This window comes from Bombina bombina, chromosome 4 (assembly GCF_027579735.1).
Source record: "Bombina bombina isolate aBomBom1 chromosome 4, aBomBom1.pri, whole genome shotgun sequence".
NCBI lineage: Eukaryota > Metazoa > Chordata > Amphibia > Anura > Bombinatoridae > Bombina > Bombina bombina.
The window spans coordinates 415,738,058-415,754,408 of NC_069502.1; the positions used below are offsets into that span (position 1 = coordinate 415,738,058).

The 16,351-nt window shown below is 41.3% G+C and overlaps 1 protein-coding gene across 1 annotated transcript in view; it reads left to right on the forward strand.

Moving 5' to 3' along the window:
- LOC128657508 (probable cation-transporting ATPase 13A4) overlaps nucleotides 1–16,351 on the forward strand; it is a 454,774-nt gene that overhangs the window by 328,189 nt on the left and 110,234 nt on the right. Inside the window, 1 exon segment of the mRNA XM_053711875.1 lies at nucleotides 10,968–11,078. Within this exon segment, the coding sequence (XP_053567850.1) occupies nucleotides 10,968–11,078 (111 nt within the window).

Here is a 16,351-nt window from a genome sequence, read left to right on the forward strand (position 1 = left end):
GCGTCCACTTTCTAACTTGCCAAGTCTCACACGGACTTAGTGTTGGCCTTTCTAAGATCTCATGGGTGGAAGGTGAACGTGAAAAAGAGTTCTCATTCCTCTCACAAGAGTTCCATTCCTGGGAACTCTGATAGATTCGTGTGGACATGAAAATATTTTTTGACGGAGGTCAGGAAATCAAAGATTTTAACCACCTGCCGAGCTCTTCATTCCATTCCTCTGCCGTTAGTGGCTCAGTGTATGGAGGTAATCGGACTTATGGTAGCGGCAATGGACATAGTTCCGTTTGCTCGCTTGCATCTCAGACCACTGCAACTATGCATGCTCAAACAGTGGAATGGGGATTATGCAGATTTATCTCCTCAGATAAATCTGGATCAAGAGACCAGAGACTCTCTTCTTTGGTGGTTGTCACAGGATCACTTGTCCCAGGGGAATGTGTTTCCACAGGCTAACGTGGGTTATTGTGACGACGGACGCCAGCCTACTGGGCTGGGGTGGCAGTCTAGAATTCCCTGAAAGCACAGGGTTTGTGGACTCAGGAGGAGGCCCTCCTACCGATAAATATTCTGTAATTAAGAGTGATATTCAATGCTCTTCAGGCGTGGCCTCAGCTGGCTTCAGCCCGGATTCATCAGGTTTCAGTCGGACAAACATCATGACTATAGCTTATATCAATCATCAGGGGGGAACAAGGAGTTCCTTGGCGATGATAGAAGTTTTCCAGGATAATCCGATGGGCAGAGACTCACTCTTGCCATCTATCAGCGATCTATATCCCAGGGGTGGAGAACTGGGAGGCAGATTTTCTAAGTCATCAGACTTTTCATCCGGGGAGTGGGGAGCTCCATCCGTAGGTGTTTGCTCAAACTGGTTCTGCTATGTGGGCACACCAGAAATGGATCTGATGGCGTCTCGTCTGAACGCCAAACTTCCCCATTAACGGATCCAGGTCAAGGGATCCTCAGGCAGTACTGATAGATGCTCTAGCAGTACCCAGGTCGTTCAAACCTGGCTTATGTGGTTTCAACAATCCCTCTCCTTCTGCATCTGATTGCCAGAATCAAACAGGAGAGAGCTTTTTCTGTTTTTGATAGCGCCTGCATGGCCACGCAGGACTTGGTATGCAGACCTGGTGGACATGTCATCTCTGCCACCATGGACTCTGCCACTGAGATGGGACCTTTTGATTCAAGGTCCATTCAAGCATCCAAATCTAATTTCTCTGCAACTGACTGCTTGGAGATTGAACACTTGATTTTATCAAAGCAGGGTTTTCTCTTAGTCTGTCATAGATACCTTGATTCAGGCTCGAAAGCCTGTCACCAGGAAGATCTATCATAAGATATGGAGTAAGATCAGGATTTCCTAGGATTTTGTCTTTTCTCCAAGAAAGATTGGAGAAAGGATTGTCCGCTAGTTCCTTAAAGGAACAGATTATCTGCTTTGTCTATTCTGTTGCACAAGCGTCTGGCAGATGTCCCAGACGTTCTGGCTTTTTGTCAGGCTTTAGTTAGAATTAAGCCTGTGTTTAAACCTGTTGCTCCGCCATAGAGTCTCAATTTAGTTCTTAAAGTTCTTCAGGGGGTTCCGTTTTGAACCCATGCATTCCATAGATATTAAGCTTCTATTTTGGAAAGTTTATGTTTCTAGTTGCTATCTCTTCAGCTCGAAGAGTTTCTGAACTATCTGCATTACAATGTGTCTCGCCTTATCTCGTTTTCCATGCTAATAAGGTGGTTTTGCATACCAAACCTGGGTTCCCTCCCTAAGGTTGTTTCTAACAGGAATATCAATCAGGAAATTGTTGTTCCTTCTCTGTGTCCTTATCCTTCTTCTTAAGAAGGACTGTCTGTTGCACAACCTTGGACGTGGTTCGTGCCTTGAAGTTTTATTTGCAGGCAACCAAAGATTTTCGCCAATCATCTTCTTTGTTTGTTGTCTATGCTGTAAAGCGTAGAGGTCTAAAGGCTATGGCTACCTCTCTTTTCCTTTTGGCTGAAAAACATCATCTGCTTGGCTTATGAGACTGCTGGACAGCAGCCTCCTGAAAGAATTGCAGCTCACTCCACTAGAGCGGTGGCTTCCACATGGGCTTTTAAAAATGATGCTTCTGTTGAACAGATTTGTAAGGCTGCGACTTGGTTTTTGCTTCATACCTTTTCCAAATTTTACACATTTGATACTTTTGCTTCTTCTGAGGCTATTTTTGGGAGAAAGGTTTTGCAAGCAGTGGTGCCTTCCCGTTTAGGTTCCTGTCTTGTCCCCTCCCTTCATCCGTGTCCTAAAGCTTTGGTATTGGTATCCCACAAGTTAGGATGAATCCGTGGACTCGGTACAATCTTGCAAAGAAAAACAGAATTTATGCTTACCTGATAAATTTCTTTCTTTTGCGATGTACCGAGTCCACGGCCACCCCTGTCTATTCAAGACAGATAGTAATTTTTATGTAAACTTCAGTCACCTCTGCACCTTATAGTTTTCTCCTTTTCTTCCTTGGCCTTCAGTCAAATGACTGGGGGGGTGGAGTTAAGGGGGGAGCTATATAGACAGCTCTGCTGTGGTGCTCTCTTTGCTACTTCTGTCAGGAAGGACAACATCCCACAAGTTAGGATGAATCCGTGGACTTGTACATCGCAAAAGAAAGAAATTATCAGGTAAGCATAAAATTCTGTTTTTTGGAGAACAATGCTATTTTACTCTGCAATACAAGTGGTGAGTTACAGTAATTAATGCTCTAAAGTGCAACACAAAATAGAGCTGAAAAACTTTGTTTGGACCTGACGTAGAGTGTAAATGCTTAACAATATACAACAACAAAAAACAATGAAAATATAAATATTTCACTTATATTTATACATATTAAGGCCCTTGATTTCCAGTCAAGTGTAAATTATCATATCATATTAACACTATTGTGTGTTAAGTCCAAAGTTATTTTTTATTGATTGAGCAATTGCCTTGGGGACATCGTCTGCATGTCTGTTAGATAGCACAGATGCAAAAAATCCCTCACATAATATACCTCTGGGGGTGGGCAATAAAATTCATACCAGGTATCCATCGAGTGCTAAACCGATGGTAAGTTAAGCAGAGGTTGCACAGTAGGGGAGTTCTTCATGTAGTCTATGCTATACTAATGATAATAATTGTCTAATTCAGGTCAATTTTACAGCAGTATTTTGGATAACACGAGAGCAACACTTAAAGTGAGTGGAAAACCTTTTACATGTTATCAGGTCCATAATCTAAGCTATGCTTTAGATGGATTTTAATTGATCACTTTTATTAAAGATGCACTGTAACTTACTTTTTAATTTAGTGCTGCCATCTAATACCCCACTCTTCGGCTGTCCACTTCAAAACTCGTATTTTTTTGTGAGCTAACGGTTTGAGACTGTTCTTTAATCAATGCTGTAGCCTTGCTGCACTTTTTTGTAGCTAGAGTGCAGATTGGATAGCAGTTTGAACTGTTAGCTCACAAAAAAGAGTTTTGAAGCGTGGGGTATTAGAATGTCACAGCTAGATTAAACAATCAGTTACAGTACATCTTTATTAGCAATGATCAATTAAAGTCCCTTTAAGATATTTATTTAATTCCGAACCTGATTTAAAAATTGAAAAGTTTACCATCACTTTAACTCACCACTGCTACTCATGGCTGCAATAGATACCCTATTAGTTCTCCCTGCTTTACCTATTAAAAGTATAGGGTGTGCTTAAAACTTTTGGCCCTGTTAAGTAGCTTTGGTTACATTTATTTAACCATACATTTGTAACACCATATTGTGGTGTTATTTGTTTGCACAAGGTTGTACGCTCCACTTGTAATCTAGCCCTCAAGGTAAAATAATGGTGATTATTAAAAAATGTTTTAACAGGGTTATGGTATATGGCAAGGTACTGGACAGGTAAGGGCTCAAAAGTGTATGTGTGTGTATATATATATATATATATATATATATATATATATATATATATATATATATATATATATATATTTTTTATATATATATATATATATATATATATATATATATTATATGTGTGTGTGTGTGTGTTTGTATACAAATGTATGTATGTGTGCAGTGTTTTAAAGTTATATTTCAATACAACACAATAGTTGATATCTAACTGAAGAACTCCACAACTTGAGCGGAGATTTATTTACCTTCAGCTACGCAGGTAGCACTTTTCAGTGTACCCCATAGAAGTATACTATGTGAAGGATTTAAGCTCACCCCCACTATCCAATATCCAGATGTTAGTGCACCCAAAACTTGAGCAATTAAAAATGCTTTCAAGTTGTAATATGAACACAAAAATATAAACATTATCAATTTCTCCTACATTGGTGTGTCCGGTCCACGGCTTCATCCTTACTTGTGGGAATATTCCTCTTCCCAACAGGAAATGGCAAAGAGAGCACAGCAAAAGCTGTCCATATAGCCCCCCTCTGGCTCCTCCCCCCAGTCATTCTCTTTTGCCGCTCGAACAAGTAGGCATCTCCACGGGGATGGTAAAGAGTATGTGGTGTTAGTTGTAGTTTTATTTCTTCTATCAACAGTTTGTTATTTTAAAATAGTGCCGGTTTGTACTATTTACTCTACAACAGAAAGTGATGAAGAGTTCTGTTAAAAGAGGAGTATGATTTTAGCACCAGTAACTAAAATCCATTGCTGTTCCCACGCAGGACTGTTGAAACCAGAGAACTTCAGTTGGGGGGAACAGTTTGCAGACTTATCTGCCCCAGGTATGACCAGTCTCTTTTCTAACAAGACATAGTAATGCTAGAAGACTGTCAGTTTCCCTTAAGGGATCGGTAAGCCATTTTCTTAGACTCAGTAACAGAATTAAGGCTTATAATTGGGCTCTATGCTGGTTGACACTATTGTGGGCTAAATCGATTGGTTTATATAGTATTTATATGACATTTGGAGTGTTTTGAACTTTAAAACACATTTGGGAACATTTTAATTACACCTGGCACTTGGTTAGACGCCTAATCTAGTCAGAAAAGACCCCTTCACTCTGGTAATGCAGAGGGAGGAGGCCTCATTTTCGCGCCTCAGTTGCGCAGGTTACTTCTCAAGGCAGTGCATGCAGCTTCTGTGAGAGGGTCCTGTGGCTGAGAAACAGACTCAGGAAGGCTATATTCTGTGGGGAATAACCCATAAGGAAGGTAAAAGCCACAGCAAAGTCTGTGGCAGGGACTGTAGTGTATTTTAAACCGGTAAATTGAACTATTAGCTCCGGTTTGCTCATTTAAGGGGTTAGAGAATTGAAAATTGGTGTACAATAACTGTTAAAGGCATTAAGACACTGGGGTGTAAATATTATATAGATCGGATATTTCCTTGATAGTTTTTTCTAACATTCAGAAATAAAGTGTGCTCTTTTTATTATTTAAAGAGACAGTAACGGTTTTGTTTAAAATCGGTCTTTATTGCATTAATAGCCCTGCCTAAATCTGTCTAACATGTCTGTACCTTCAGATAGCATATGTTCTGTTGTGTATGGAAGCCAAGGTGGTTCCCCCTTTAAATGTATGTGCAAATTGTGCCATGGCGTCCAAAACAAATTAAGGACAGTACTGTCACATTTAATAGGTTTGCCCAAGATGATTCTTCAAATGAAGGTAGTGGGGATAGCTCATCATCCTCTCCTTCTGTGTCAACACCAGTTTTGCCTGCGCAGGCGATACCTTAGTACATCTAGCGTGCCAATGCTGGTTACTATGCAGCAATTAACAGCAGTAATGGATAATTCTATAGTAAATCTTTATCCAAACTGCCAGCATTTCCCAGAGAAAGCGTGAATGCTCAGTTTTAAATACAGAGGATGAGCAAGTAGGCGCTGACGATAATTTATTCTTGTTATACCCTCACATACAATCTGAGTTGGCAGTGAGGGAGGGTCTGTCTGAGGTAGAAATTTCCGATTCAGGAAAAATTTCTCAGCAGGCAGAACCTGATATTGTAGCATTTAAATTTAAGCTAGAACATCTCCGCGCCCTGCTTAAGGAGGTGCTAGCTACTCTTGATGATTGTGATTCTTTGGAGATTCCAGAGAAGTTGTGCAAAATGGACAAATTCTTAGAAGGTCCCAGTGCACGCTGATGCTTTTCCGATACCCAAGAGGGTGGCGGACATAGTGACTAAGGAGTGGGAGAAGCCTGGTGTGCCTTTTGTTCCCCTCCTATATTTTAAGAAAATGTGTCCCCATTGTCGACCCCAGAAGGGATGCATGGCAAACGTCCCCTAAGGTGGAGGGGGCAGTTTCAACATTAGCCAAGCGCACAACTATCCTATTGAAAGACAGTTTGCGCTTTCAAAGATCCTATGGATTAAAAAATTGGAAGGTTTGCTTAAAAAGATATTTGTTCAGCAAGGTTTCCTTCTTCAACCAATTTCGTTGCATTAGTTCCTGTTACCACCACGTCGGCGTCTTTTTGGTGTCGAGGAACTAGAAAATTTGCTCCAAAAGGAGACTCCATATGATGAAGTCATTGGACAGAATTCACGCACTAAAGTTGTGGCTAATTCCTTTATTTTTGGATGCCACTTTTCAATTGACAAAATTAGCGGCGAAAAATTCAGGTTTTGCAATAGTGGAGCGCAAGGGCGCTTTGGTCTAAAATCTTGGTCGGCGGATGTGTCGTCCAAAACAAAATTGCTTAATATTCCTTTCAAAGGTAAGACCCTTTTCAGGCCTGAATTGAAGGAGATTATTTCAGACAATCACATGGGAGAAAGGGCCATGCCCCTCCCACAGGATAGGCCTTTCAAGGCTAAGAACAAATCTAACTTTCGTTCTTTCGCAATTTCAGGAATGGACCGGCTCCTAACTCTGCAGCCCTCTAGACAAGAGGGTAATGCTTCCCAGACTAAACCAGCATGGAAACCATTCCAAGGCTGGAACAAGGGTAAACAGGCCAAGAAGCCTGCTGCGCCTACCAAGACAGCATGAAAGGGGTAAGCCCCCCGATCCGGACCGGATCTAGTAGGGGGCAGACTTTCTCTCTTCGCTCAGGCTTGGGCAAGAGATGTTCCGGATCCCTGGGCACTAGAAATAGTCTCTCAGGGGTATCTTCTAGAGTTCAAGGAACTTCCTCCAAGGGGGAAGGTTCCACATGTCTCGCTTATCTTCAGACCAGATAAAGAGACAGGCATTCTTACATTGCGTAGGAGACCTATTAAAGATGGGAGTGATACACCCAGTTCCAACAGCGGAACAAGGCCTGGGTTTTAATAAAAACCTGTGTTTGTAGTTCCCAAAAAAGAGGGAACTTTCAGGCCAATTCTGGATTAAAAAATTCTAAACAAATTCCTCAGAGTTCCATCATTCAAAATGGAAACCGGTGTCGGACGATTTTAACAACAATCCAGGAGGGTCCAATATATGACTACCGTGGACTTAAAGGATGCGTACCTGTATATTCCTATCCACAAAGATCATCATCAGTTTCTGAGGTTTCGCCTTTCTGGACAAACATTACCAGTTTGTGGCTCTACCATTCGTTTAGCCCACTGCCCCCAGAGATTTTCACAAAGGTGCTAGGGTCCCTTCTAGCGGTTTCTAAGGCCGAGGGGCATTGCTGTAGCACCTTACCTAGACGACATTCTAATCCAAGCGTCGTCCCCTTTCCAAAGCAAGGGCTCATACAGACATTGTTTTAGCCTTTCTCAGGTCTCACGGGTGGAAGGTGAACATAGAAAAGAGTTACCTGTCCCCGTCCACAAGGGTTCCTTTTCTGGGAACCATAATAGATTCAGTAGAAATGAAGATTTTTCTGACAGAGGTCAGAAAGTTAAAGCTTCTAAACGCTTGTCAAGTTCTTTAATCTATTCCTCAACCTTGCATAGCTCAGTGCATGGCGGTAATAGGATTAATGGTTCCAGCAATGGACGTGGTTCCTTTTGCTCAAATTCATCTAAGACCATTGCAACTGTGCATGCTCAAACAGTGGAATGGGGATTATGCAGACTTATCTCCCCAGATTCAAGTAGACCAGGTAACCAGAGACTCACTCCGCTGGTGGTTGACTCAAGATCACCTGTCTCAGGGAATGAGTTTCTGCAGACCAGAGTGGGTCATTGTCACGACCGACGCCAGTCTCTTAGGCTGGGGCGTGGTCTGGGACTCCCTGAAAGCTCAGGGTCTATGGTCTCGGGAAGAGTCTCTTCTCCCTATAAACATTTTAGAACTGAGAGCGATATTCAATGTGCTCCTGGCTTGGCCTCAACTAGCGAAGGCCAGATTCATAAGATTTCAGTCAGACAACATGACGACTGTAGCGTACATCAATCATCAGGGGGGAACAAAGAGTTCCTTGGCGATGAGAGAAGTATCTAAGATTATCAAATGGGCGGAGGATCACTCCTGCCATCTATCTGCAATTCACATCCCAGGAGTAGACAACTGGGAGGCGGATTATTTGAGTCGTCAGACCTCCCCTCCGGGGGAGTGGGAACTCCATCCGGAGGTCTTTTTCCAGTTAACTCAACTATGGGGCATTCCAGATATGGATCTGATGGCGTCTCGTCAGAACTCCAAGGTTCCTCGCTACGGGTCCAGATCCAGGGATCCCAAGGCGACGCTAGTGGATGCATTGGTGGCGCTTTGGTTGTTCAATCTAGCTTAACAGGAGAAGGCCTCGGTGAATCTAATAGCTCCTGCGTGGCCACGCAGGACTTGGTATGCAGACCTGGTGAATATGTCATCGGCTCCACCATGGAAGCTACCTTTGAGACAGGATCTTCTAGTACAAGGTCCATTCGAACATCCAAATCTAGTCTCTCTGCAACTGACTGCTTGGAAATTGAACGCTTGATTCTATCTAAGCGTGGGTTTTCTGATTCAGTTATAGATACTCTGGTTCAAGCCAGAAAGCCTGTGACTAGGAAGATTTACCATAAGATATGGTACAAATATATCCGTTGGTGCGAATCCAAGGGATTCTCTTGGAGTAAAATCAAAATTCCTAGGATTCTTTCCTTTCTCCAAGAGGGTTTGGAGAAAGGTCTGTCAGCTAGTTCTCTAAAGGGACAGATATCTGCTCTGTCTGTCTTGTTGCACAAACGTCTGGCAGCTGTGCCAGATGTACAAGCGTTTGTACAGGCGTTAGTCAGAATCAAGCCTGTCTACAGACCTATGACTCCTCCATGGAGTCTAAACTTAGTTCTTTCAGTTCTTCAAGGGGTTCCGTTTGAACCTTTACATTCCATAGATATTAAATTACTATCTTGGAAAGTTCTGTTTTTGGTTGCTATTTCTTCTGCTAGAAGATTTTCTGATTATCTGCTTTGCAGTGTACTTCTCCCTATCTGGTATTCCATGCAGATAAGGTAGTTTTACGTACCAAGCCTAGTTTTCTTCCAAAAGTAGTTTCCAACAGGAATATTAACCAGGAAATAGTTGTTCCTTCTCTATGTCCTGAATCCAGTTTCAAAGAAGGAACGTTTGTTACACAACCTAGATGTGGTCCGTGCTTTAAAATTCTATTTAGAAGCAACAAAGGATTTCAGACAAACATCATCCTTGTTTGTCGTTTATTCTGGTAAGAGGAGAGGGCAGAAAGCTACTGCTACCTCTCTTTCCTTTTGGCTGAAAAGCATCATCCGATTGGCTTATGAGACTGCCGGACGGCAGCCTCCTGAACGAATTACAGCTCACTCTACTAGAGCTGTGGCTTCCACATGGGCCTTCAAGAACGAGGCTTCTGTTGATCAGATCTGTAAGGCAGCGACTTGGTCTTCTCTGCATACTTTTGCCAAATTTTACAAATTCGATACTTATGCTTCTTCGGAGGCTGTTTTTGGGAGAAAGGTGTTGCAAGCTGCGGTGCCTTCCGTTTAGGTAACCTGACTTGTTCCCTCCCTTCATCCGTGTCCTAATGCTTTGGTATTGGTTCCCACAAGTAAGGATGAAGCCGTGGACCGCACACACCATTGTAGCAAAAAACATATTTTATTTTTACCTTATAAATTTCTTTCTCCTACTGTGTGTCCGGCCCACGGCCCGCCCTGGCTTTTAGTCAGGTTAAAAAAAATTATTTCTGTACACTACAGTCACCACGGCACCCTTAGTTTCTCCTTTTTCTCCTAACTAAATACTATATAAACCAATCGATTTATCCCACAATAGTGTCAACCCAGCATAGAGCCCAATTATAAGCCTTAATTCTATTACTGAGTCTAAGAAAATGGCTTACCGTATCATTAAGGAAACTGACAGTACTTCTAGCATTACTATGTTCTTGTTAGAAAAGAGACTGGTCATACCTGGGGCAGATAAGTCTGCAAACTGTTCCCCCCCAACTGAAGTTCTCTGGTTTCAACAGTCCTCTGCGTGGGAACAGCAATGGATTTTTAGGTTACTGGTGCCTAAAATCATACTCCTCTTTTAACAGAACTCTATCATCACTTTCTGTTGTAGAGTAAATAGTACAAACCGGCCACTATTTTAAAATAACCAAACTGTTGAGTAGAAGAAATAAAACTACAACTAACACCACATACTCTTTACCATCCCCGTGGAGATGCTACTTGTTCAGAGCGTCAAAGAGAATGACTGGGGGGCGGAGCCAGAGGGGGGCTATATGGACAGCTTTTTGCTGTGCTCTCTTTGCCATTTCCTGTTGGGGAAGAGAATATTCCCACAAGTAAGGATGAAGCCGTGGACCGGACACACCGTTGGAGAAAGAAATTTATCAGGTAAACATAAATTCTGTTTTAACTCGTGATGTTAACGCACAATAGCATTTTCCACTACACTTGCAATCAAGTCCTTTGTGTATTCATAACTTATGGCTAACGGTAACATTTACATAATTATTGCCTTTAGAAGTTATATTTGTTTGGTTTTATAAAATCCCTATTGATGTAGACAAAAACTACAAACTTACTTTGAAAGACAGAACTTCAAGAAAAATATAGTTTCAAATCAAAATAATTATATTTTTATAGGCCCTTAAGATGGCCCATGCTGGAATCTCCTTGTCAGAACTGGAGGCGTCTATTGCTTCTCCTTTCACATCAAAAATACCAAGCATTGAATGTTGTCCCAAAGTTAATCAAGTAAGTAAACATTTTTCTAGAGAAACAGACCCAGTATGGCTAGCCTCTCCTTAAAGCTTAAATTCTACCATTCCCCTTATTAACTTTGTAGCCCCTTCTCTGAACTTTTTCTAGTTCTGAAATATCTTTTGTTTTGTGATCGGTCCCCAGAACTGCACTCCATACTCAAGGTGAGGTCTTAAAATTTGTATAATAAAAAAGTATTTTGATAAGATAGAAGAATCGTAAATTGTAAATATAAAGAAAATCATGGTGAAAAAATACTTAAAGGGATAGTCTAGTCTAAAATAAACTTCCATGATTCAGATAGAGAATGTCATGTTAAACAATTTTCCAACTTTACTTTTTTCCACCAATTTTGCTTTGCTCTCTTGATATTCTTAGTTGAAAGCTAAACCTAGGAGATTTACATGCATAATTTCTAAGCCCTTGAAGGCCTCCTCTTCCCTCAGGGCATTTTGACAGTTTTTTCATCACTAGAGGATGTTAGTTCATTTGTGTCATATAGATAACACTGTGCTCAAGCATGTAGAGTTCCAGTGAGCCAGCTCTGATTGGCTAAAATGGATGTCTGTCAAAAGAACTGCAATTATTATTATTATCATCAGGTATTTGTAGAGCGCCAACGGTGTACCACAGCACTATGAACATAGGTGGTATATAAAAACGATTACAGGTATCAAATGGGGAGAGAGTGGTCCTGCCGAGGAGTTGCACTGGTGTAGTTGGCTTTTATGAAGATGAACTACAAACAGCTGGGCTACATAGGGCTTACATGCGATGGGGTATAAGGGAAGCAGTGGAGATAGAAAGGCTAGTGTAGGTAGTTATATGCGTCCCTGAATAGTAGAGTCTTCAAGAAGCACTTGAAGCTTTTAAAACTAGGGGACATTCTTGCTGGAAGAGAGGCAGAGAGTTCCATAAGATGGGAGCCAATCTGGAGAAATCTTGAAGATGGGAATGTGAGGAGGTACAAGAGAGGAGGAGAGTAGGAGATCATGAGCAGAGTGAAGGGGACGGGATGGAGAAATATCTGGAGACAAGGTCTGAGATGTAGGGGGGAGCATGTAATTGAGGGCCTTGTGTGTCAGAGTGAGAATTTTGTGTTTAGTCCTGGAGGCAAGAGGAAGCCAGTGAAAGGGATTAGCAGAGAGGTGCGGCTGATGAAGAGCGAAGTGCAAAGGAAGATGAGCCTGGCAGAGGCTATTCAATATGGATTGTAAAGGAGCTAGGCGGCCGCTAGGGAGACCAGGAGAGCATAGAGTTGCAGTAGTGAAGGCAGGAAAGGATGAGAAAGTGGATTAAAAATCTTTGTTGTGTCTTGTGTAAGAAAATGTCTATTTTAGCAATGTTTTTAAGGTGGAAGTGGCAGGCTTTAACCAAGGACTGAATGTGAGGAGTGAAAGAAAGATCTGAGTCCAGTGTGACCCCAAGTCATTGGGCATGTGAGGTTGGGGTAATGATGGTGTTATCAACAGTTATAGAGACATGGGGGGTGGAGAATTTGGAAGAAGAGCGGAAAATAAGGAGTTCAGTTTTGGAGAGATTTAGCTTGAGGTAGTGAGAGGACATCCAAGATGAGATATGAGAGAGACAGTTAGTGACACGGGTTAGCAAGGAAGGAGGTAGTTCTGGTGCCAGAGAGGTAGATTTCGGGTATCATCGGCAAACAAATGATAATGAAACCTATGGAACAAGGAACCTAGTGAGGACGTGTAGATTGAGAAGAGAAGGGGACCGAGGACAGAGCCTTGCAGTACCCAATAGAAAGAGGGTAACGGGGCAGAGGATGCCCCAGAGAAGGCTACACTAAAGGTACGGTTAGACAGATAGGAAGGAGAACCAAGAGAGAGCGTGTGTCACAGGATGCCGAAGGATTGGTCGACAGTAACAAAGGCTGCAGACAGATCAAGGAGGATAAGTAGAGAGAAGTGGCCTTTTGATTTTGCTGTAAGTAGGTCATTGGTAACAATTTATGTCGCTGTTGAGTTGAAGGGGGGCGAAATCCAGATTGCATTGGGTCAAGGAGGGAGTTTAGTGTAAGGAAATGGGATAGACATGCATATACTAGCTTTTCAAGAAGCTTTGAGGCAAGAGGTAGTAGGGAAATAGGGTGGTAGTTGGATGGGAAGGTTGGATTGAGAGAAGGTTTTTTTGAGGATAGGTGTGACTAATGCATGCTTAAGAGATGTGGGAACTATACCAGTGCTGAGGGAGAGGTTGAAGATGTGTGTGAGAATAGGGGTATGGGTAGAAGAGAGGGAGGGGAGTAGTTGTGAGGGGATGGGGTCGAGGGGACAGGTAGTGAGGTGAGAGGATAGTATAAGGGCAGAAACTTCATTCTCTGTAACAGGGGCAAAAGAGCTAAATTTATGGCTATGTGTCACGATCTGCTGTTCCTTTAAACAATGAAATTCAACTTCCTGCTAAAGTCTATAAAGGAACTCCTCTTCCTTGTTTCCCTGTTTGATTATTATAGTGTATAGGGATAGTTAGCTAGTGAAGCTTGTCTCCCTTTATCCTGGATTATAACTACTCCAATTCTTTTTTACACCTAATCATCAAATCATATATTGAATCAACCTAAACATCTAAACTTTGTGTTGGACAATTGCTTTATCTCCTAATATCTAATTTCAGATTTAAACTAATCTCTCCTTCACCTCTGATCGAGTTCCGTGTGCCTATCAGAAACTCACACTGAAGTGTGACGTCACACGCTAACCGCAACGCGGTTCCTTCCTTTCACCTCCATCGAGTGACTGAACTACTGAGAGCCTGTCTCATTGCCAACATCGCTGACGTGGTAAACCAAGGTTGGACTATCTCTCTCTAATCACCTTATTGGAAGTTTACTGATTCTGCAGAACTGGAGGTGACTGAATCAGATTCTGACTGTCTCTCCAGTAATACGGGTACCTGTTAAAGCTGATTTAACAATCTAAAGGAACAGTTCATAAGAAATCGATATAATATCTAACAAACAAAATCAGCACAAATTAACTCATTGTGAATTTGTGTTCTCTAATCTAATTTAACACTTTCTTACCATAAGCTTGCTATTTGGGTTAACTTCCTCACAAAGTTAAGTGTGAATGAAGTAGTAACAAATAGCTACAAACTATCATTATATATCTAAACGTATCTTATTAAGGAATTGGTTGGTGATACATTACAGAATAATCAAGCCCTAAAAACCCTTAACATTAATCATGGACCCAGTAGCAAATGAGTAATGAAATAACTACAATAAACCAAAAAGATGGACTTACTAGCACAAGGTTTAAGGGAAGTACAAAGCGAAAATTCCACTTTAAAAAGAGCACTAAATGAGTTGATAACTCAGAAAGGCTAATGAAAAGGCCTGAACCTCAAGTTAACCCTCCAGTTCCCTTCTCTGGGGACAGAGCTAAGTTCGTGAGTTTAGAAACTCTTGTTTTTTATTATTTGCTATGAAACCTAGGACCTACAGTAATGACAAAATAAAGGTCTGCACCACCATTTCATATTTAAGTGGGGAACCTAGGGCCTGGGCAAACAGATTCTTTGAATCTGATGACCCAATATTGAATTCCTTAGAAAATTTCTTCCATGCTATGTCAGTTCTCTATGAAGATATAAACAAACAGCAAACTGCAGAAAATCATCTTCATTCCCTCAGACAGGGCAAAAGAGCCGTTGAGGACTACATAGCAGAATTCCATCTATGGAGTACTGATTCACAGTGGAACTCCATCTCCCTTAAAAAACCAGTTCCGTTTGGGACTCTCTGAATTATGTAAAAGACGAGCTTCAAGGGTTGAGCTTCCTGAGACTTTAGAGGACTAATCAGAGTTGAGGCATCTCTATAGACAGAAGATATAAGGAAAAGAAGACATGAAAAATTTCAACCTGACTCCAACCCTAGGAAACATTATTCTACTAACCATGAAAAACCTGCTAAAAAACAGTAGTACCTATGGAAATCGGAACCATAAGAAGGACCACTATCAGATAGAAGAAAGACTAAGAAGAAAACAAGAAATCTATGGATGTACTTGCGGAAACAGAGAGCATGATGTTACTACCTTGCCCTCTACTAAACAGACCTAGAAAGGGTAAGATAAAATCATTACTTATCTCTGGAAACTCATGAATACACAAACTCAATTAACTTTAACTCTATCATTACAGTGGGACCAGTTGCAGTTCCAGGAGCGAGCCACAATTGATTCCGGAGCTTATGGCAACTTTATTGATCAATCAGTTGTTACAAAAAATAAAATACCCTGTGTGGAAGAAAGCAATCCCAGTATTTGTGAGAGTAATTGATGGGTCTCAATTTCTCAAAGGTCCTATCACACATCACACTGTTCCACTACTCACATAACCAACACAGGTCACAAAGAATTCTATCACTTATGATATAATACCTAGATTCTTTACACACCAATTATACTTGGTTTTCCTTGGTTAGCAGAAAGATAACCCTGCTATTAACTGGCACAATTGTACACTTACCTTTGATTCCACATTCTGTTTACAAACATGTTTTCCATATGTTTTCAATTAACCATATTGATCCGTTATTACCTAAAAACAATACAGTGATTTTTCTGATGTTTTCAATCTTAGAAAGTGCAGAAACCTTCCACCCCATCGATCCTTTCGATTGCCCTATTGGATCTCAAAGGAAGGACGCTATACTGCCAACTAACCGGCATTTTTCCTTTAGTCACAAAAGGAACTACAACATCTTCATGAATACCTCGAACGAAAATCTCAGAAAAGGTTTAATTCACAATCATCATCTCCAATTGCTTTCTGCCATCTTTTCGTTACCAACAAAGATGGAACCTACGTCCAATGTATCGACTACCGAGGCGTTAAACCGCAATTACTATAAAAAAATCGCTATCCACTTCCCCTAATACCAGAGTTGTTAGAACGTCTATCTGGGCCACCATTTTTACTAAATTGGACCTAAAAGGGGCCTACAATCTATCCGTATGAGACGCTGGTGACGAGTGTAAAAACAGCATTTAAAACCCGTTACGGATTGTACCAGTATAATGTTATGCCTTTCGGACTAACTAATGCACCGGCCACCTGTCAATTCTTCAATTCTTCATAAATGATGAGATGTCTGAACATCAAAAACATGTGAGATGGGGTACTATCAACATTGCGGGAACAACATCTATACGCTAAAATGGAGAAATGTTACTTTCCATCGAAAATACAATCAAATTTCTTCAATACATTATTTCCCCAACTGGATTCCAAATGGATCC